The sequence below is a fragment of the Neodiprion fabricii genome, chromosome 5 (genome assembly GCF_021155785.1).
Source record: "Neodiprion fabricii isolate iyNeoFabr1 chromosome 5, iyNeoFabr1.1, whole genome shotgun sequence".
Lineage (NCBI taxonomy): Eukaryota > Metazoa > Arthropoda > Insecta > Hymenoptera > Diprionidae > Neodiprion > Neodiprion fabricii.
Genome location: NC_060243.1, coordinates 24,835,640 through 24,858,681, shown reverse-complemented (window position 1 = coordinate 24,858,681; position 23,042 = coordinate 24,835,640). Strand labels below are relative to the sequence as shown.

At 37.9% G+C, this 23,042-nt stretch overlaps 2 protein-coding genes and 1 long non-coding RNA gene across 4 annotated transcripts; 1 reads left to right on the top strand and 2 right to left on the bottom strand.

Annotated features, from left to right (window-relative positions):
- Positions 1-390: 390 nt before the first annotated feature.
- LOC124182803 (cytoplasmic tRNA 2-thiolation protein 1) lies at positions 391-2,544 on the top strand. Its single transcript, XM_046570518.1, has 6 exons — positions 391-595; positions 808-1,039; positions 1,346-1,464; positions 1,586-1,774; positions 1,943-2,147; positions 2,269-2,544. The coding sequence occupies exons 1-6, from the start codon at positions 548-550 to the stop codon at positions 2,487-2,489; spliced, it is 1,014 nt and encodes a 337-aa protein (XP_046426474.1). The 5' UTR covers positions 391-547; the 3' UTR covers positions 2,490-2,544.
- Positions 2,545-2,587: 43 nt separating this feature from the next.
- On the bottom strand, positions 2,588-4,888 carry LOC124182802 (mitochondrial E3 ubiquitin protein ligase 1). Its single transcript, XM_046570517.1, has 5 exons — positions 4,465-4,888; positions 4,061-4,266; positions 3,654-3,838; positions 3,265-3,469; positions 2,588-3,182 (listed from the first exon to the last, which is right to left on the bottom strand). The coding sequence occupies exons 1-5, from the start codon at positions 4,567-4,569 to the stop codon at positions 2,855-2,857; spliced, it is 1,029 nt and encodes a 342-aa protein (XP_046426473.1). The 5' UTR covers positions 4,570-4,888; the 3' UTR covers positions 2,588-2,854.
- Positions 4,889-11,299: 6,411 nt separating this feature from the next.
- Positions 11,300-12,273, bottom strand: LOC124182807. 2 transcript variants are annotated; one of them, XR_006870860.1, is made up of 3 exons: positions 11,775-12,273; positions 11,569-11,713; positions 11,300-11,468 (listed from the first exon to the last, which is right to left on the bottom strand). It is a non-coding gene; the product is annotated as an uncharacterized LOC124182807 (long non-coding RNA). The 2 variants fall into 2 exon arrangements; XR_006870861.1 differs by having other exon boundaries at positions 11,897-12,273.
- Between the last annotated feature and the right edge of the window lie 10,769 nt (positions 12,274-23,042).

Here is a 23,042-nt window from a genome sequence, read left to right as displayed (position 1 = left end):
AGGGTTTTGCACGGGGATTTGTGTAAACTAGAGTAGAGTTAGTACTGGTATTGTTAAAGATGGCTGACCTAAAGGGGTTGTGGACTAAAGATAATGGGGTTTTGTGTATATAAACAGCTCCCGCCGATAAAGAAACTGACGTGGCTAATTGTCTTTCAATTCTTTAGTCAGTGTGCTTGATTTCTATCACATATCCTAATTCCGTTGGGTATTTTTATTAACATGCCCTCTGATTCATTAGATATGTTGACTGTTAGAGATATGTTACGAATATTAATTAGAGAGAATGTCTGACAATGAATCGATCAGCGTTCGTTCAGCGAAAATCTATCAGTGTCAGAGGGCGCTCGTAGGCGGCTCCTCGATATTGTGTTCAATGTAGTCAGCGTTCTCTTCACTGCAGGCTCACTGACTTGCAGCAGCTCGACAAGCACGGAGTACTCCGTGTTGACAAGTTATTAAAATCTGAAAATCCGTGCAACCAAATCCAACCTACTTCAACATTTAAGTGATATATTTTCTGTAAAAATTCATCAAGCAGTCTATAATGCCCGTACCCTGCTCCGCGAAATGTGGAAAAAATGCTACCCTCAAAGTAAGTGACAACGCCTTGTCACGCCGTTGCGAAAATATTAGCTCATGTTATGTTAGGTTAAGTTAGGTTAGGTTCGTTCACGTTATCAAGGGTGCGTTTTACTTACACATTTTTTAATACAATCCAATACTTTTAACACAAACGTTCGACTGGGTTTATTCATAAACCACTATCTGAGTGAGTTGATGTTCATGCGCAGATTTCTTTTCTAGAGACCGAAGACTGGGGACGCTCTGTGCAAGGAATGCTTTTTCTGGGCATTTGAAATGGAAGTTCATAACACTATTGTAAATGCCAAGCTATTTCAAAGAGGTAACAAAGTTGCGATTGCTGCCTCGGGTGGTAAAGATTCTACTGTACTTGCTTATGTGCTGAAGTTATTGAACGAACGATACGATTATGGTCTTGATCTATTTCTCCTCTCTGTTGATGAAGGTATCACAGGTAAGTCGAAATACGTCCCTTCAGTACAATCCTTGACTAATAGAAACTTACCCGGTTTTGTTCGAATTTTGAGACGATATACTGTTTGTTTTGCCAGCGTTTATTAATCTAATAAAATCATCAGTTGTGCAGGATGTACCGAAAGAATTTTGAATTACCACATAACTAAGCCAATTGAACGTCGCTACTTGTAGTACTGCTTCTTATTTACTATACTTTCAATAGGAGAATATGAGAATGACACCCTGTGCCTAAATTAACACCATTCACCCAATATATACTCTATACCATTACATTTTTATCTAGGTTATCGTGACGATAGTTTGCAGACCGTTAAGCAAAATAAAATCGATTATGAAATGCCATTGAAAATCTTGTCCTACGAGGAGTTATATGGATGGACAATGGATGCAATTGTAGCACAGGTAGATCGGTGTTTATGGAAAGATAATCAAAGAAATTGAAAATATTCTTTCTGTGTATCCTCTAACCTAAAACCTGTACTTCTAATTAAGTTGTTTTATCTAAAAATTCGATAAACATTAGGTGGGTCGCAAAAACAATTGTACATTTTGTGGGGTATTCAGGCGGCAGGCTTTAGACAGAGGAGCTGCTTTGTTGGGCGTAGATTGCGTCGTTACGGGACATAATGCTGATGATATTGCTGAAACGGTTCTTATGAATGTCTTAAGAGGCGATATCGCTAGATTACAGCGATGTACATCTATCATCACAGTAAGAAAAAAAGCTTTTTAATTGATTTCTGGGATAATTTCTAAGTTGCTAGTTAAAGGAAATATTAATAGTTGATAAATTCTTCTTAACTAAACCATTAAATCTCCTATTTCAAATAATGGTAAGAAATAATTTTGTGATGTGCGGATAATTGCAAAGTTTTTCTAGGCTGGTGCAGACTCGATAATGAGATGTAAGCCATTGAAGTATACATATGAAAAAGAAATAGTCATGTATGCCTATTTCAAGCGTCTGGTATATTTTTCAACCGAATGTATATTCGCTCCTAATGCATACCGAGGTTATGCTAGGATGTTTCTCAAAGATCTTGAGAAAATCAGACCCTCTTCAATAATGGATATTATTCACTCGGGTAAGATTGATGATCATGAAATACGAAATTGTAGTTAATTTCTTTTGAACTTTAGTTATAAATTAGTAGAAAAATCAAATAAAATATACGAAATATCAACTCGTCCCTTATCGTGCTTTAGGAGAGAGATTATCCGTCAGAGATGGAATCAAGATGCCAGAGAGGAGGAATTGTACTCGCTGTGGATTTGTATCGAGCCAGGAAATCTGCAAGGCTTGTGTTTTGTTGGAAGGTTTAAACCGCGGTCTGCCTAGACTTGGCATTGGAAAGTCCAATAAAGCTAAGTTACTTTTAGCTGCAACCACAGAAGATAGAGGCAAAAAAAAAACGGTGGATTTTTGACTGTAATATAAACTAGACTAACTAATGAGAATAATACTAAAATTTATATTTTTTACACGATCCAGTTTCATTAAGTCGATCTTTTGTATGCGCCGAACTTGAGTGAGCTCATTACCGATTGATGAAGTGAAAGCCCATAAGTCATAAGGTGGTGTTATGAAACGCTGCTGCCCATTTGGCTTAAATATTCAAATTCTAATAATCAAGGGGAATCTGATGCAATACAATCATCTGACTTTTGGATAGCTACGGTAACTAGAAAGACTTGACAGTGTTGTTTTCTCCAACTAAATATCTTTAATCGTTAAAAAAAATGTATACATGCGAAATTGTATATAATGTCAATTTTTCACAAAAATTCATGACTATATAAAATATGCGGGATTTTTTTGCGAAATGGTTGTTCTGCATACAGGGCATTGAGTAATAATACCTTCGGCGCAATCTTCACACAGACAGACGTGCCCACATGGAAGTAAAATGATTTCTTTTGGATTCGAGCGACATACAACGCAGATCTGATCTTCTCGCAAATCTTTGTCTCTCACTCTCTGTCTTCTTTCTTTACGTGACGCAGCTAACGATTCCCGCAACTCTTTGGCCAATCTTTCTTCTTCTCTATCCTTCCAGTACCTCCTTACTACTATTCCACTGATCAGAAGGCCAATCCCGCCAAACATCACACACAACCACCTGAAACCAGTATAGTATCGTGAGAAATTTTTTATAAAATTTATGTCAAAGTACAACATTGCTAACAGTCATTCAAATGTACCAGTATGTTTTTTTTCGATCATCCAGTTTCCTCAGAAGCGAGGTAATGGACATGCTGGTCAGGTAATAGGGTGTCCCATTGAGCGGTGGTTGTAATCTAATACCTCCTGATCGAGCAACCGTTTTCGACAATTCCCCTATGCCAGTGATAATCGCCCCATCTCTCAGCATCTCTTCAGTTGATTGGAGACCTCTCTGGCGAACCCCTAAATGGTTTTAAACTGTTTGAGTGAATTGTCACATCACAGGTAGAGTTTTTGTTGGTACATCAGTAGGATAGAATAAATGAGATGCCAGTTCGGTTTCAAATAAAATAGCAGAAGATGATCGCCATTGCTTAGCAAATTTTTCTAAGATCAGAAATACGAATAAACACACAAAAAAACACACCTGTAAAAAAACCCCAAAGGTGATCTGTAAATGTTGGTACACTCGGTTCAAAGTGATCCGATATAGTGTCCATATCTAGTATTTCCGCAGCAAGCGCATCCACTACTTCGACATTGTAACTACCATGTCGCAATACAAATGGTACATTGTTGTAGACTTCTTGTATCGTTCGCTCTTGATCTGACCTATGCAAATCATCAATATCACCAGATTCAATGTTTGTCTAGAGATAAAATTTTAGCTGTGAAAAATGCTTGTTCAAAAAGCTTCTGTACAGATCCCTGAATGATGTTGTGTGAATGACTTTGAAAAACTTGCTGATTTTCAATAATTTATCTCGATGACGGATTAGAAGAAGCAATTTTACAAGCTTATCTGTAAAGTTGATCAAGAGATAGAGAACAAACCAGAAACCAGTTGTGGTTCGAGCGACGACATGTTCCTTGACGCTTAATTTTTGAACGACACCTGCTAGGTCTTTGTTTTTGACACTATAGAGAGGCTCGCCAAGCGGCTTGACGATTCCTCTTATCGCTACGTAATCCAATTTTTGACCTGACGTGTTGTCAAGTATCTTGCCAAGGTCTGTGCCGACATCGTAAAACTCTGCGCCCTGGTAGAGAAAAAAAGTAGACTTGAGATAGGGTTAAAATTGGAGAGTCAGCGAGAACTGGGAAGATGGTTAAACCTCGTGCAGAAGTATTTTTTACAAACTGAAGCATGCGGCAAGAAATTGTGATAAAAACATTTTTCTTTTTTATTGCAAAAACTAGCGATAGTGGGATTAGCGAGTAAATCATTTGTAGGTTACCTTAACGGCGGTGAGAGCATTCTTACAGTGATAATACTGCTTCAAACATATACCAAAAATTATCCCATCTACTCCAAGCGCAATTATTTCCCCTAAATACTCCATGATTAGGTTATGTTTTTATCTATGAAAATTCTGATGTTCATATTGCAAATTTTACGTGTATCATTCTACTCAATTTCGTTCATTTTTGTACGGATATGTATGTGCGTACAGATTACGCCAGGTTCTCAGTCTATCCGGCGAGGCCGAGAATCAAGTTTTAAAATCCTATAACCCAAAAATGTTGCTCCCTTTTTTTGTCTCTTTCATGCACCTGGGTTTTTTCTGCCTAATTATGTACGTATCTATGGCCTCTAACTATGGACCTATGCTTTAAACGAAGATCGAACTCTCCGCGATATATTCTTACCCGTTAAAGAAATTCGAACGCCCTGATGGTAAATGGCTAGCGTAAATGTTTGAATCAACGGTTGCATTTTGTGCCATATGTCTTCTTGACCGACTGAAATTCCGTTCCAATTCCCGAATGCGAACGTAAAATCGATCGTCCTTTTTCTAGTAGATTGTTTGTCATGCGTTGAGTTGCGGAACCATGAATTTTTCATCCCAAAAATTATGATTTGTGTCCTATTCGAATAGACGAAAGAATTAGTTTTTGTGTGATTCTGACGAATATTCGTATCGCAAATAGCGTTGTAGTTTATTTATTTCTTTTTCTAGTCGTCAAATGCGAGTGTGAATATTTTTTCGAATATGTTGGTTTAATATTTATTCGAAGAACTGTAGTCTCAGGTATGGACGATATGGAATATTCGATAAAGTATTGCCAATTATGACGAAACCTTTAGTAAAGTAGAAGAAAAAATTTTTTTTTATTACAGGTGCGTCACAAGTCTGGAACAATCTTTTTTGAAGACCTCCTGTCTGGCACTTATAAATACAAGAGACGCGATGTTATCAATTACGATAAACTCTGATTCGTCACAGCGATTGACTTGTTTAAATTTTGGTTTGGCTTAGCATTTCACGATTGATAAATTCTCTCGTACATCAGATAACTGAACGGTGAATACGTACGTGTAACAGGTAATAAAGTTTTTGTAATGCATATATGTCTTCTCCTTAAGCTAGTTTAAAAAAATTTTAAACCGAGAAATCTCCTTTGGCACGTCTAACATTATTTTCTTTCATGTCCGTAATAATTGAAATTTTGAATAACGTTAACTATGACAGTAAAATTCTAAACCCGGATCTGGAACGAATCTTCTAGTTCTCATACTGCAAGTTATATAATCTGCCGCGAACCGTTAAACAGGCATTCGAATAATTCCAGTTTTACATATACAGTCGGTGCTCTCAATAGGGTCGCTTCCCCTAATCCGTCTTCGAACGTTACCCCCACTCTAGTCTCGTCACGAGATTCGTTGAATTCCGAACTCGCCACTCTCATTGTCAGTAGGACCGGGGAGAAGTCAGGATCGTTGAGGTTCCAATAAAATTGCGTTGAAATGGTTTCAACATTGAAAAGAATGCATTTGTTTTTCGTGGTTATGTATTTTGGTTGAAAATTCGTATTTTTCGGGGAAAGGCTCGAAAAGTACGTTCAAATTTAAAGTACAAATCGCTCAGAAAATGAAAACGACGACATGAAATGAATCTGTAGGCAGCGCGTGGAGGTGGTAACACACCGAGCGGGATTATCTTCCCTTACAGCCCCAAGAGCGGCCCTATTGAGGGCGCCGACTGTATATAGTCATAGGTATCAGGCTCAACCCCAAGGTGTACAGTTTCAATAAAAACTTATTCGAAGGACGAAAAACTTGTTCGACGGACGTATACAGTTGCAATAGGCAGATGATATTTCACGAATAAATAGATAGTTGAAAGAATATTATAATATTGCGATGGGACGACTCTTGATGTGACGCATCCTAATGTTTGTACTCAAGGTTCAACGGTGTCAATATATTTTTCGAGTCGCGTGGAAACAGTTATTGTGTTTGTATTTTTCGACGAGACTCATGAAGCGCGGTTATTAATATACCCGAAATTACGGTCGTACGTTGTAATGAATAATTAGTATTATTCATAAAGCGTGGTCCATACGCGTTCCGTGCCAGATTGAAATTCGTCTGCATTATTCTCGCAGTTTTGCTCGTTAACGGAATGAAGTTTTTATTAAACAGTTCATCGCAGTTTCTTGACCCTGTTGTTTCTTCTGATCGTGAGTAACAGCCTGACAGAGAAAAGCCATGCAGACTCTGACGGTATGTCTTTGATCGAATAATAGCGTCAGTATAATCTTCAAATTTCTGATTGTTAGCTAATATTAGCAATTTTTACGAATCCGAGTTCACGGCAACAGCCATCGCAGATAAGCTAACAGCGTTGCATATTCTTTGTAGAAGGTATATGATTTTTTTTGAACAGTAATCGTTACGTGGTATAATGTAATAATAAATTTAAAAAAAAAAAACAGTCACGTAACTGTCATTCTTACGCGTTAAGATTAATCAGCACATTTCTAACTCGTTAGTGATCTTGATCTGTTTTGAAAGAGTCGATTTTGTGAAATAGTACACAATGAGCAGTTATGAACAAGCACAATACCGTACGAATGTAGAATACTAATATACGCGTGTATTCTAAAACGTACGTATATTGGATACAACTGGGCGTTGCATTATTCACCTACGGCGCAATGAAACGGCACAATGGTGTCACCGTCACGATTTAAGTCCCTCGACATCTGTCGTCTAAATAATTCTAATTGTCCTGTACAGTATAAATTCCGTTAACATAGTGTTGAGACCGTATGCATAATTAGGTATACCTATGTTTGAAATAATAGGAATCTACATTCACGGTGCGTAGGATCATTTAAACGACTGTCAGATAATGGTCGCGCTGTATTAAATACAGTATTATCATGCTCTCTCGGGCTATAAATACTGTTGTCCAATTATACTTTTACACAGTTTTGCGTCGCAATAACAAAGTTCCCCATCGTCGCGTGAATTATGCAAAATATTTTGTTTTCTTACTTCGAAACTGTGTATAAAAATGGGCACGTCAATATGTGTACACAGCGTCTAACGATGCATAACACAATAGCTATATGTATGTATAAAACCTGTTTTAAAACGCTGACTTTTAAGTTCCGTGAGTATATTTATCTGCAGCTTCGAGGTCGAGATAATGATCTTATAAAAACTACGGGTACGCACATCTATTGCCGATTATCACGGCTAATTAAACTTTTGACAATGGACTATTAGTAGGGCTGACATCAGGCTCCTTGCTTGAAAAAAGTGTCATCAAAGGTTCGCGAAATAGTTGAAAAAGTGGAGTTTACCATGGAGTTGCTTGTGAACAAGATGTTAAATTTCGAATTGACATTAGTCGTCTATTCTTGGTTTTAGTTTCATTTTAAGGATTCTTCCAATCTGTTTCATCAAATACACGGCCAGGTATTACATTAGGCTCGTTAACCTCGTTCTGAATTCTTTCTAACTTACCGTGGTGAGAAAAATTGGACACGGTATATTTTGTCAAGTTCCAAATTCTTAGAAAAATTGTTTATCCGAAATTATTCGTATCCGTTCATAATCGTTCGAAAGTACCTGTGAAATTTCGATAAATTTGTTTCTGACGAAGTGATGTGGAACCTTTCCGAGCGTCAATAGTCTAATTAATCCTACTGCCATTGACATTTAAAATCGAGCCAGTCGTCACGGCTGAAATAAAGTCGATGGACAATTTTTGCGTCATAATCGATCTTGTTTAAAGTAGACCTCGGAATTTACTAACAACTCACTTCTGACAATCTCAGCAGCTCAAATTCCGTAACTGTCGTTCGTGTTTGAAGTAATAATGGACAGAAAATGATATACCGCTTAGTGAACGATGTGTCAGATATTATAATCAGGTGTCTTGAATAGTTCGAGTGTCAAATGTACGGGATGGAAAAACGTTTATCTCTCTCTATAATGTAGATGTATGTTGTCTAAATTACAAAATATTTAACAATGGTTTTCGAACCGAACCGGAATATGAAGATGGGGCCCAGCTCATTGTCAATGATGAAAATCTGATTGTGACTCGCCCTATTTTTCACCGACGTTTATACAATTCAGTGCCGCAATCGAATACGGTATATATTCAACGTCAATACGTATTTGCACCATCTTTGCCGGTTCTCATAAAATAATAATAAAGTTGCGACGAAGTTGTAACACGTTATGACGTAGGTGTTGGTAAGGTGTAGGCAGACAATCCACACTTGGCTGTGAATTGCGAAGTGTACACTTCTTTGTATTTTCATCTAGGAAACCATCACCATGCCTGCAAGTATTGCCAATTGTACGACTAAACGGTTTAAGATCGTAACGTCTGACCTTATCGCGAAGTTTAATCCTGTTTACAAGCGGATAATTATAAACGTGTGCGGCGCAAATCGCTAAAAAAAATGATGCAACGATTCGAATTATTATACACGGCACTGATGTGAGTGCGCAGCGATCAGTCAAGACGTCGATTTAGTAAATTGGAGGCAATTTCAACATGTGATGCAAAATTAGTAAGATAATCCTTGCCGATATAACACAACGGAGAAAAGGCTATAATAAAAATACTCATTTTATCATGTTGAAAATATCCTTCGAATTAACCGGCACAGTTTAAAAGTTGGAAAAAACGAAGCTCGTCACCTAGTTTGAAAAATATCTCCGCAGTTGACGGTTTAATGTTCGAGTTTTGCCGTCTTTATTTAATTGACTGTAACTAATCAACGAAAGAGACAAACAGACGGCTCGCCGGCGTTTGCAGTTTCAGTGTTGAGAAAAATTTAAAATACTGGGATTTCGGGGATACAACATCGTCAATCTCGTCTAATTAAATAGCTATCCATTGATTGAACATCGATATAGGATGTAACGTTTATATTCACGTTCTTAACGATTAACGGTATTCATATAACGCGAGCATGTTTTACACGTTTTTTCACGCGTGTTTTCTGTACACAAAGTACTCGTTTCTAGAACGGTCGAGTCAGTCTGCGAATGCGCATGCGCGGAGTACTGAAAAGACCATTTTTCAGTCCTAGAAGTTGAAAGTGATGTTTTCTGTACTGCGCGCATGCGCTGTCGCGAATAAATTTGACATTACGCGACTCTAACCACAATTGCGTGAAAAAACGCGTAACATAGTCTCGTTACGTAAGGAATCGTCTGCAACAAGGAGTCAACGGTCTTTTCGCCTCGCGCATTTGCAATATTTGTCTTCGACTCGTATGCGTTCTCACCTACGACTGATTATTGCAAACTTACACTCGGCCCGAAAAGACCGAGTTTTCCTCATTGTTACACAATATGCTGTTGTACAAAAACGAGCGAATTAAAGTGGCGGTTATACACGTCACGGGCACCTAGCCAAGTATTTTTTTTTCCTCCTTTACTATATTCTACCCCTAATTGCAAGGCAGTGAGAATCGACAGTGTCAGACCAGAGATTCGGGGGATTGATAAAAAGAACTTAGATTCCGTAAACTACGCGATTATAGCTATTGTTCATTGATTTATTCTTCGTTCCAATATCATGAGTAACGTACTTTCCGCATGCACCGAGATCTCAAGTGAATTCTAAAATATGTTAGAATAATGAGAATATGTAAATGACGTGACGGTGAGGCCGTAAATCATACATTCGAAAAGATTGAGAGTGACATAATAGTCTACACTATACGTGCATTATCTTGAATCAATTTATACTTCTTACAAGCGATTGTTATCGGTTCATCAATGCTGTGTGGGGCAGTTCGTTCATAGAAATGAATGGTGGTATCTTTGAACGACTTGAGTTCATTGAGCGCATTGTCGGTTAGACGTTATAATCTTCGGAAATCATAAATTATATAATATTGATGATTTCGAGAAGCAGGGTTTTATTCGAAACACCACACAAGCGAAAATTCTACGCAGTTCCTACATCCAGTATAATTTTCGTCAAAACCAGAACTGAGAAACTCTTATAGCCTACTTCTTTTTCATCAACTTTGACCCCATTAGGCTATAAGGTGTGATATGGATTTTTTAACGTCAACGTAGCTCGGTTGGTGATTTTTTTTTTTTTATTTTTTATGTGCGAAAATCTGGTGCTCTGACTATCAGGGGGCAACTTCATGGATGTATAACTTGTATAATTCAGTGGTAAACGCAGAGAAGAAAGTATTGCGGTGGAGTCTTGACGCAGTCCCAATTTCCTAAGTTACCCTAGACTCTTTATACGTTTCCTCAGCGCCAGCAGCCATAAAGCGTGAGTAAATGGTGATTTACGACTGCAGTCAGTGTGAAATAAGAAAATAAAGAGGAGTAAGAAGAAGGGTAGAAAATGAAAGAAGTTGAGGTATAGTAGGAGAGAGCGAGAAAAAATCGCAGTGGCAATACATATATTTTTTTTCAACTAATAAGAAGATTTGAATCGCCAGCAAAAAAACATCCCGTTATCGTTTTATCAATTGGATTATATTCAATAGCATTGTTCGATTGATTGATCACAGCTTGTGATTCTGTCGGATATAATAATATATTTTCAACGCAAAGTCCATTTACGCAACGATTAAGCATAATGATTTTATATTTGCAGTGCACAAAAGATTGATAATAATAATTGCTGAATTTCCTGATTCCCTTATCGTCTCCTGATGTCGCGCCAGACAAGATTTGATACCCACCAAGATTAATATGCAAAAATATGTCTCGTTGAAGTAGACTCTTGACTAATCTCTCAAGTGATACAGGTATTCAGAACTTTTTATTTCTTTTTCAACCCGACTGATCGATGCGTCGCGTCTAACCGCCCTCTTCATCGGATACACTTTGCGACAGTGATTCTGAGACGAGTGATTTGTTCGTCAAGCCGGTTACGTTGGCAATGGAGAATCAGCTCGCAGCGCCACCAGCGGACAGCCGGTGAAACAGGCATCTTCGTAAACACAACGTAACCTAACAATACAAAATTCAAACGAGTTGTTTTACATTCACCAAGAGCCTTACTTAAAATAACGTAAGAATACAAAATTCAAATAGGTTATGTTATATTTACGATAATTGAGTCCGTTTCGTGGCCGGCCGGAGGTGGCGCTGCGGGCTAATTCTCCATTGCCGACATAACTGACTTGCCAAAAAGTTATCCGTCTAAGAATCACTGTTCCCAACTGTACACGTACACGCGCAGTAGCGAACGTCATCTGAAAGTTGTAAATTTTTCAAGCAAGTATAAACGGTTTATACACCTAAAAATGTACATACGATTCGTACATGACATCTGTACAATATCAGCTGTGAAACACGTGAAGAATTTTTCCGCTGTTATAATTAAATGAGCGCTACGCTAATGCCAGGCGTGATAGTGTCACTAAGTGCTAACTTACTTCTGTCGGGATCTACTCCGGTGTATTACATACTTGACATACAGGTATACTTTGCTCTCAGGATTCTACGATCGCTGATGCAAAACGTTGAAACGTTGGAGGCTGATTTCTCGCTTCTGTGCGACATTATAACTCAGCTTGCAGAATTTTTAGTCGTGAAATTTTGTTCGAAGATCGCGGAGGACGGTATAATCCAGACTTCTCGAAAACATCGGAATTAACATAAAATGACGTCGTTGATCGACCATAGTTGTCAAGTAACTAACTATTCCCACGGTTGTAAATAACTGTGAGTAAAGATAACCGGGATTTTTATGACTGTATAACGGATTGAATAATTTGCGAGAAACATCGCTGTTTAAGAATCAATCCTTTCACTAGCGGTTGGCACGTAAAATGCGCCATGTGCGTATTTCTCTGCGCAGTACAAGGTATACCTATAATATAATCGTGGGGGGAGTGTCAAGAAACTCGGAAACAGGTTCAGGGACAATGTTCGTGCGATGTGTGCAAAACTCAAATATAATTAATGCGCGTCTTATTTTTCACTGTAAATCTCGACGTTTGTCAACTATCCGATCTCGCGGCTCGTGGATTCATGCTTAAGGTATACTCTTCAAACTCAACTTGCACGCAGTTAAAAATATCCGAAAACTCGATTTGGTCTCACGCAACTTTCACGAATCACCGCTAGGAGCACAAGGATATCTTATCAAAGGCTTCGACAATCGAAGGATCGAGTACCTGCTGTGATTCCGAGACCTACATTAAGACTGAAAATACCCGAAACTGCACAATCCGTCTCGATTCAATTGGCTGGAAGAAGGTGTTTAAAATCTTCTTTGCTGCGTCAACCGGTGAAAACTTGGTATTACTGATGATTAAACATAATATGGCTTGTGCCGTGATTCACAATTACTGCTCGCGGTGTAGATCGTGTGTTGCTTTACACCGTTGATTATTTTCTATTTCTGGGTAAATTTCACGTTGTTGTTATCATTATTATTATTATACTTTATGTGCTAATATTGACAGTTTGCGCATAGTCATGCCGTTGCAGAAGCATTACTTCTCTCAATGATCATAAGCGTTGGTAATTATTGATAGTAGTACTATTTTTACGAAGCCTCGAGTTTTTACTACAGCTGTGATAATGGTGTGAAATCTGCGATCAGTCAACCTTGTAAAATTTCGCTGACTTAATCGAAAAATGTCCCGAGTCTTGATCCAATCTGATGATAATTCCCCGCCGTCGTTCAATTGTATTTATAAAAATTTAGCCCCGCATAAGAACGTTTATATAATACGAATGAAACGTATTTGCTGATATAACGCATGTGAAAAATGTTGTAAGACGTTTACAACGAAAAAAAAAAGATAAACTTCGCGTAACTTGTTGAAAGCACGAATAAATTGATTAATACCTTTGGCCTTTGATGACGGATGGTGCGAGCAGTCTTCAAACTTCTGCAATTAATTATCCGTATGATGATATTTAGGTAAAATACATACGATGAATAATTATACATCGATAATTTTAGTCGCTCTGACGCACAACCTGCAATATATGCATGCACGAGTTGTATTATTGTTTATGTTACTGCCACTTTTTTTTTTTTTTGCTGCAAATATTGATATTACACGATAGCTGCATTGAACAAATAGTGTGTACCTTGTTTGTTGTACCGTTCGAATATAGATATGTTATGTCTGTTATCGTTCAGCTTGCGCGAAACAACAACAAGAGTAAACGAATAATAATACAGAATACTTTCCTCGTTGATGCGGATGATCGCTTCGTGCATGTCGGAACGACATTAACAGTAGATTTTCAAAAGAAAAAAAAAACACGTGGCATTACCGATCAGCGGGATTTAACAACGCTCTCTAGTATTTTTACAATCGTCACTATAGCGTATAATAATACGCATGTAAATTCGTTAGCTTGAATGGTGGATACATGCCGAATGTGTTCCTGGAATTGATCGATTTATCGATTTTTGGAAACCAATAATTCCGGTAATAAAATATAAGTGACTGGAAACGATGTTGCCTAGTTGAGGGAAAAAAAGACTGTAAGATAAAGTTAATATCAAAATTCGAATCTCGCTCGTGACGAAGAAAAAAAAAAAAAAAACACAAAATATCTCGCTGTTTCTTCTTTCGCTAAATCCCTTGACGCAGCTCTTCCCATCATCGATGAACATCTTTTTCTTTCGGCTTGCACCGAACAGATCGATCCGCGTTCACCGAAGTTTGCAGGATTGACAAACATTTCCCAGGAGATCTCTCCGCGCTTCTGGCTGTGAGCCTGCACTCCCGGAGTTTACGCCAACGTTGCAAAATACCTATATCTGATCTGAGATTTAGCAAAGCCGTAGATGACATTCACCAGGAAATAGACGCCGCCGTGACAATTGGCAAACGACGCATACACGGTAATTACACTTATGCATGTGTTGAAAACGTCATACAATACTCGACTTTTAAACCACAGACTCGTGAATAAGAAATATTCTTCCGCGTATCTTTTTATATCAGGTACCTCTATTCGACACACGCAAATCAGATATTTTTCTCACTTCGTTCCTTCGGAGACGTTAAAACATATTACATTATACTTATTGTACGTGTAATATTACTCAATTTGATTTATCGCTTGCACGAAAATAATTTGTGGTTTTCTCTCTCTCCATCCCTGCCAAAATTGAATTCCAGTTGTTCACGTCGGTTGTTATGGAAAAAGACTTCCAACACACCTCGAGTCTTGATTGACGAATAAAAACTTGGCTATTAATTCGTGACCCGCGTTCCGAAACCATCGCTTCTGCGCCGACCTCTAACCCACGTAAGATCTGTACAAATTTCGTTTATCACATACGACACATACATACGTGGACGTGTACCGTATGCATGCGAAGGAAAAAAACCTCGGTCTCTCGCGTCAATGAACTGATATCGCAGCAAGTCTTATTATATAACAATCAGCATTGTTACCTTCGCTGGTTTTTTCCTTCCTTCTTTCTCCGTCAACTCATCACGCTTGGGCGTCTCGAGGTGTTACAAGATAACGGCCCTGCAGATATGCCAAGAACTCTTTATAGTACCGGATATTTATTATCTATTATACCTATATTAAAGAAATAAATCTGCCAATTCTTAGCTACCGATTGTGGTACACGTGCCGTAGTAAACACTCATGTGTAATATATGAATCCTTCTCTTCCTCTCTTCTCTCCTCTCCGTAAAATTCGCATGGTAATCGTTTTACGAGGTGGCCGGTGAGTCAGTTGGCTCCGAATCGTGACCATTGCCACGGTCAGCCGTGTGGCGTAAAGAAAAAAGGAATAGATGAAAAAAAAATAAAAAAAAAGAAAACAAAGAGATATCAAAGAGCCGTGGTCCATTACTGATCGTTCGTGATTGCTGTAATGGCGTTGATGTTGAGCAACGTGAGGCAAAAAGTTAGCACAGCAAATCTTTCGATATAGTATAAGAATCGTTCCTTTTTGTCATCGTTATTATCATTATCACTATCATTATTATTATTATTATCGTTGCTGCTCCATACAAGGAAATCGATTTTGTCGCTAATTGTAGAGGTACGGTGATATCAGCGGTCTACGCAGCTCCTCGAATCGCCTACCGGTCAACTTTTCCACGATTACCAAATGATCGTCCGGATTCTCATTTTCAGAGCTTTGTGAGATCTCGTCATCAAGCATATAGGCATATTAGGTATTGGCTATAACGTGCAGGTGTCATTACTGTACAGCGTACACCTCATACATCCGTATCGACAATGAGGAATGAATGAACGTTAAAGGATGTAACAGTTATGACTCGGTCCCCTGGTGAAAGTAATTTCTTCGTCAAGGTGCAATAAAGTGCAGTTCGTTGAAAATTGCAGAAAATATTCGAACATCGTAGGAAATTGTCTAAAAGTGTGGAACATTCTGGAAAATCGTCGAATATCGTTGTATTTTAGACTGAGCATTACAAATTTCTACCAAAAGTTATAAAAATCTATTATTTTCTATATAACGTGATTACAATTTCCGACAGGGAGAAAATAGATTTATTTTGTAGAAACTCGTGAAATTTCGTAATAGAAATAATAAGTTTTTAAAAAAAATTATGAAGATTCATCATTTTCTATGAAATATAATTACAGTTTCAGACCCGGGCACCGTAAATTTTTTTTGTAGTAGTATTCTTAGAACTTTGTTGAATAGTACAACTTTTTATGAACCCCACGAATTTTTAAACCACCGTTAGATGTCGCGTCTATCTCACAGGGAAACCTTATGGCTGAGAATTTGAGTATACCCATCAGAATTTGGATCTACACTCGAAGACTGATCTTCTAATCTTTCGAGTGTGATCCAAACGGATTTATAAAATCCTTCACACGTTATTGATTTCACCTTGATAGGCGAATCTTATGAAAAAACTTAACGATTGTTATTTTTCTAAACCAGGAATTTCACGATATTCTACCACAATTTGTATCCATTTCAAAATTTAAATCTCAGCCATTTTCTATGTAATTATCTATAAAATACGACGATAATTTGTGAAAAATTCTGATACTACTACGTTTCACAAAAAAATACGATAACCTACTAAAAATTCTACGTTAGAACTACGAAACTCCAAATTCCGCTACTTGATTGTAAAATCAAATTCGCAGTTAGGTGTCGAAATTATTTCCACCAGCACCGGTGCTCAAGACGTTATATTCGGGTTCATCTCACCTCCATGGGTCGTGCGAGATCTGCTCATTGCACAATGTTACTTTATACCTTGCGAAACGATTGGTCAGAGTCAAGGTACCTTATACGTTGGCCTAGGAAACCCAGTGACGCGTTTCCTGGTAAGATTCAGCCGTACGTGACCCTGTCCCAAAGATCAGATGTGACGTAGACGATCTCCAGACGGGCGCAGCTGGGAATGAAAAAAAAAAAAAAAAGTGATACCACATACATGGAACGGTAAGTTGACTGCGAAGATTGTCCTCAACCTTGACACAGCTTGACGCCCTCCGTCGATTCGGGATTCCGTAGGTAATTAGTATTTCGGTATAGCCGTACAGGACGACATGAAGCAGTATAAGGTCCTGTTCTGGGGGTGAATTTCCCTGCTGTAAGACCAACGGAAATTTCCTATAACATTTCTGTACCTTAGATATTCGTATCTTTGCGCAGGCACGATTTTAGCAGCTTGCACTGCCCGTCGAAACTGCACTGAGAGAAATTTTTATTTCCGATTACCGCTCGGTCCTTAACTATTTTCATTTTTTACCACAATCGAAAAATATTGTTCCAGATGGAAAATGAAAATTAGTTTTCTATCTGTTGTCGGAAAGTCTGGTATCCGTTACTATTCTTTATCATAACGATCACTGTTGCTATATTTTCTTGCAACTGTTGCGAAAATTTAACGCTCGTGCAACGATAAATTGACGTTAAAGCCTCGTTTAACTAAAAAAAGTAGAGTAAACCGAACAAACTGATATCGCGTTGCAATTACCAAAAAAGGATTGACGATAGCGGAAAATGATTAGGCGTACCTCGTTTTTCGTAATTCCGACAATGTTCAAACAGTTTTTTTAACGATACCTGTTTTACTCAATTTTTCTTCTTACTATAACAAATGAAATTTTTCTCATTGTGAGCACTGTGCTGCCTGTAATACGGACACGGGTATCACGTGGTGGCCACATTTCAGTTCCGTATAATACTGGGCGTAATTCATGAATGACCGACCAGCTACTACGGTTCGGATTACGTGGCGCAGATAAGCGGAATCTATTTTTATCACTTTCAAGATTCGCAGACATCTATTGTTTTATAGTCTGTACCACACGTTCGTCGCGACGGGTCGTATCACTCAGACACCTTGCAATCTTCGACTCCATCGTAACCAATATTTTGCAATCAATCGTCGTTCTTCGACAGGTCCTCGAAATCACGTGTCCGAATCATTCCGATCACTGGAGATATAAAATTAGAATGTAGGACATGAATATTATTGAATATGAAACGTCAAGATTCGTCGTATTTATGTAGGTTATACCTACCTGTATAACATTTGTTTCAAACTAGAATCGTATCGCTGTTTTGAATGAATAGTACATTGTGTAACGAGGAGGAAAACTCTGTCTTTTCGGACCGAGTGTAAGTTTGCAATAAGCAGTCGTAGGTGAGAACGCATACAAGCCGAAGACAAATATTGTAAATGCGCGAGGCGAAAAGACCGTTGACTCCTTGTTGCACACGATTCTTTACGTAACAAGACTATGTTACGCGTTTTTTCACGCAATTGAGGTTAGAGTCGCGTAATGTCAAATTTATTCGCGACAGCGCATGCGCGCAGTACAGAAAACATCACTTTCAACTTCTAGGACTGAAAAATGGTCTTTTCGGTACTCCGCGCATGCGTATTCACAGACTGACTCGACCGTTCTCGAAACGAGTACTTTGTGTACGGAAAACACGCGTGAAAAAACGCGTAAAACATGCTCGCGTTACATAAAGTCACCTTATTGACTCTTGTTTCAAAATCATACGAAAGTGTGGACGGGTTGGACGCACAAAATGTTCGCCGAATCTCGGATGAGACACACGATGCATGGTCATTTTATGACGATTAGTAGACGCGCGTAATTGCCTCGGGTATAATTCGTTCGTTGCACTTACGATACTGCAGGTCATCAGGCAGTGAAGAATGAATCGTGAATCGCTGACGTCATATAATATTACCACGAATTGGGCACGTCGGTTCGTAATCCGAAGCCGTGCTAATGACGCATATTTTTCAGCCGAGAAAGTTAACTTTTTCAATGAAATTTCGTGCCTAAGCTATGAATACACGCTGCAATATTTTTCCAACCACGTCCTCGGCCGATCGTTCGAACTTTTAAAATCGTTATCAGCGTTATTCATGAACGGCGTTGAAATCCTCAAAGACTTTGTGTCGACAGTTGATTTCGTAGTGATAAAAAAAAAAAAAAAAAATAAATAAAATAACGAAGAAACTACAAAACACTTGGGAAACTCGTTTGTAAGTAATTTATCTTGAAAACAGATCGTGTGACGTACGCAATCAAACGAGATCCTCTTCCATAACAATTATTGTAGCAGGAGCTTTGAAACCTCTATAATATTTTTCATTCATTCCCCAAGAATGGGTATTATCTATTATTTGAACAAATTGACGTTTGTACTAATCGATCTAACATCGCATGTTCTGCACTTGGTGAAAAATAATGCCACACTTTGCATTACAATGGTAATTCTTGAACGCGAAATTATCTGGTCGTTCAGTTTGTCATACGCGAGTTTTGTTCGGAAAATCTTTATTACACGCTGACTCATTGTCAGGTTAAAATTAAAAACAAACGAAAATCATTCGACAAAGAGACCGCGGTGCATAATCGAATAAATTACGTATCGGACGACTGCGAGCCACTGTTCCCTTGTTTATTTAAAAAAAAAAATTTTAATCAGCTGTAAAAACTCAAAATCGGCGGCTGTGTTTGAAACGGACGTGAAATTTCTGTTTATTTGCATACGGACGTATTTTGAAAATAAACGTGGTGGCATTCTAAGAATAATTCTAAAAATATAAGTCATTGTATGTCGAAAATAAAATTTCTTGAAACTCGATCGTTCTTGACGTCTTTGATAAATTGCCGCGTACAATTCGCAACATATGATACCCATTGTTATAATTATTTTATCTATGAAGTGCCACTTGAGGCCTAACTTCGATCGTTATCGACTAGCAATAAATCGCTTCACCCACGTCTTAAAGTATACTTAGTAAATACCCTGCAGCAATGATGAAATATTCCGATGTATGAAACACACTGTATTCAGACCCGGCAAACGGTTTCATTTCTGACGTGACGTCATTGCTCGTCTGACGTAACACGGTGACGTTGCGCTGGCTAATCTTAGTTTTAACCAGCGTGTTCTCAATCCTACGAATTGATAAGGTAAAATACTTGCATATTTCAGCGAGGTGGTTTATCATTTCAGGAAAGAACATTAATATTCCGTTGAATTCTCTTTAAGGTCAGCGGAAAGTACGATTGAAACCTTGTACGAAAATTGTAAGTATCACTATCCTATATATCGTATACAAAACACTGCGAACATAATTATACCCTTGATAAATTAGTTGTAAAAAATTTCTCACCATCTGCGCGATAGCGATCGTTATCCGGTGAATATAAACGATTTATAACTCGTATCGTATGCCCCTTTTAACATTGTCATACGTAAAAACATTGCGCTGTCAGTTATAATTATACATTGGTATGGATATAAAGCATAACGTACATGTATCATCTATATATTTTTTAATAAACAACACATTTTATCGACTGACCATCCGACGCTCGGAGGTTATTAGAGTCGATAGGTCTGCCTTATAATACCCAAGTCTGAGGCATCGTCATTATCGGAAAACGACGACGGCTGCGAAGCACTCCAATCAACGTGACGAAGAAAAAATTCTTGTATACATACGTACAAAAATATACGTATGGGGAATTCCATGCGAACCTGACCTCGCCATACCAGATTTTGTTTAAAACATTTTTTAATATTGTCCCAACTATGATAGAGTACCCCGAACTTTTTCACTTGTTTTTTATTCAGCTGCTCAATTATTTATAAATATATTTGGAACTGTATTTTCTGTTCCAAACATTTCAAAACCGGGTTCGTGATGGCGTGAGGTTTTTTTCATTTTGTTTTTAGCTCTTACAATTTTTTTGATCAACTGAAACATGGTTTCAACGGTCTGATAATTCCCATTTACATCTAAATTCCCGAAAAATCGTCGCAACTTATATTTTTCACTTGGAACATTTCTAGACCGGTTCGATTATGGAGCGATTCTTGTCTATTTTTTTTTTTTTTGGCACGTTCAGTTTTTTTTCATCATCTTCATAACGAAACCGGTCAAGAAATGTTCTAAGTGAAAAATACAAGTTTTGAGAATTTTCAGACCGTTTAAACGTTATTTTAGTTGAGCAAAAAAAATTAAGAGGGCAAAAAAAAAAAATAAAAAAATCAGCCGATCGTGTTTACAGTTTTTAAGAATATCCAGAGATATTTCTAAAACGGTCCATTTTAAAATTACTCAGAATATTTAAAAATAATTAACTATCTGAGTAAAAATTCTGAAAAAATTCAGAGTACTCTTTCACAGTTGGGAGAGTTGCAGAAATTTTTTTAAACAAAATCGTCAATGGCGGGAGTCAGACGTTGGTTGCATTCGCATGGAATTCCCCATATATATGTTAGACTGGAGGATCGCCAACTTATCGCAATTACTGAAAACGACGATTATTACTCAACGAAAGCATGTAGGATGTGTCGAAATTATCACTGTACACAAAGCGTCCATCGGTGAACGAATTAGCGTACCTCGGTTCGAAGGCTGGAGATTGTTTTCCATAATGCATGTGCCTATTGCTTTACCGATGTGTATTGTGTAGGTGCTTTAACCCTCATCGCCGGAAGCGGAAGTCACTTTGGCATATATATCACGTATGTGTATCGATCAGTTTTTTCGATCAAGATTATTACTGCACGCCTTTCACCTCTAAACAAGGATATTATGATCTTTCCGCCACGCTATACGGATCGGCCACGCAAACGTTTAATTCGATTCAATATTCACTGCCCGAAATCAGGTAGATACATCTGAAATTTTCTCATTCATCGCTCATACAGAGATCGATTTTTTAAACGTACATACAGAAATAGACGTGTTTATATAGGTTAATTTGTAACTTGAGTAAAAAAAATCATATCATCGATTTGCTACACCCTCCTTTTTTTTCAAATTTCAATTTCAAAAAAATTGCAATGAATTTTGGAATTTTTTTTTTTTTAAATCTCGAAAAAATATCCGTACAACGTTCGATCTTCCCATCAAATTTTGGTTCTAGAATAGACATTTTTACCAGAGTTATTACAGATATATTTCCACAAGTTATATTTGGCGTATTTATATATGTATAAAACTACAACGACGCAAGGTTGAGGACTGATTTTTTATTTTGTTTATCGTTAATACGTCGCCAACCGATTGATCTATCGTGAAAAGTTTGATCGGCGGTAACAATAAGCTGTCATACAAATATACGTTTATCTCTATCGCAAGATTGTTGACCGGGAGTGTGTAGCGTCTAAATTTCCGCTGCTGTATGAAATCTCGAAGAATGTCACGTGCAAAATATACCGATAACGACGATGATTGAGATTTCGCTCGAATCTGTTCAAGGATATCAAATTTCCTACAGAGATTTGGCAATGATAATTACACACAAGTGTGTATACGTAGGCATATTATCTGGGGCACACATGTTGGGTATATAAATAAATACAGTATAATATGATGTAATAAAGACGAGTCGAAACGTCGAGATTCTCCCCCACGCAGTTCTACGCATGGTATACTTGTAGTATAATCTCACCGATATTGCGTCTACGTTGAATGGCCAGTTCCGATTGATCCTTTGATGAAGTTCATTACCCGAAATCTGCACCGGCAGCCGCTAGGCCTAATACCCGATTGCTAATTACCGCGGCATATTCTCTGATCAAGGCGATTAAACTACGCCTTCTCACTCTCCCGCCGAATTTGTACCATGGTATTTATACCCATCGATATTTAAGCGTGACAGGTAAAGCCTTATATCAGCGTCGTTTAATCCGTGTAACAGGCCAATCGTATCTTTGTAGCATACGTCATAATTACATCGTGGATGATGATGCAACTTTATCGATCGTTTCCAATTTTCGTTTCGATCGGATTTTTTCAATTCGACATTGATCTTGTCCGATTAATGACAGGTAATACTGAAAATTCATCGTTCTAAGAAAAACCAGTTTCTTGTACGGTTCATGATTCGAGTTATAAGAATTGTTCGTATTCCCCAATCAGAAATACGTAATAAGGATGATTATGAGAATTGATTGTACCGTATATGCTCTACAGTCGATTCACAGAATCTAGTCGCGTCTGTTCACATATGCTTGTCACATACTTTCGTATAAAAATTTCTTTTCTTCTTAGCCAGAGTTCGTGAATTCACCAGAAATAAAAAAAAAGCGCGTCCTAA

Coding starts and splice junctions, on each gene's coding strand:
- LOC124182802 (XM_046570517.1), bottom strand. CDS start 4,569: ATGGAGTATTTAGGGGAAATAATTGCGCTTGGAGTAGATGGGATAATT. Junction 3,839..4,060: donor CGAACCACAACTGGTTTCTG/GTTTGTTCTCTA, acceptor TGATTTGCATAG/GTCAGATCAAGAGCGAACGA. Junction 3,470..3,653: donor CCTTTGGGGTTTTTTTACAG/GTGTGTTTTTTT, acceptor AAAACCATTTAG/GGGTTCGCCAGAGAGGTCTC.
- LOC124182803 (XM_046570518.1), top strand. CDS start 548: ATGCCCGTACCCTGCTCCGCGAAATGTGGAAAAAATGCTACCCTCAAA. Junction 1,775..1,942: donor GATGTACATCTATCATCACA/GTAAGAAAAAAA, acceptor AAGTTTTTCTAG/GCTGGTGCAGACTCGATAAT. Junction 2,148..2,268: donor AATGGATATTATTCACTCGG/GTAAGATTGATG, acceptor ATCGTGCTTTAG/GAGAGAGATTATCCGTCAGA.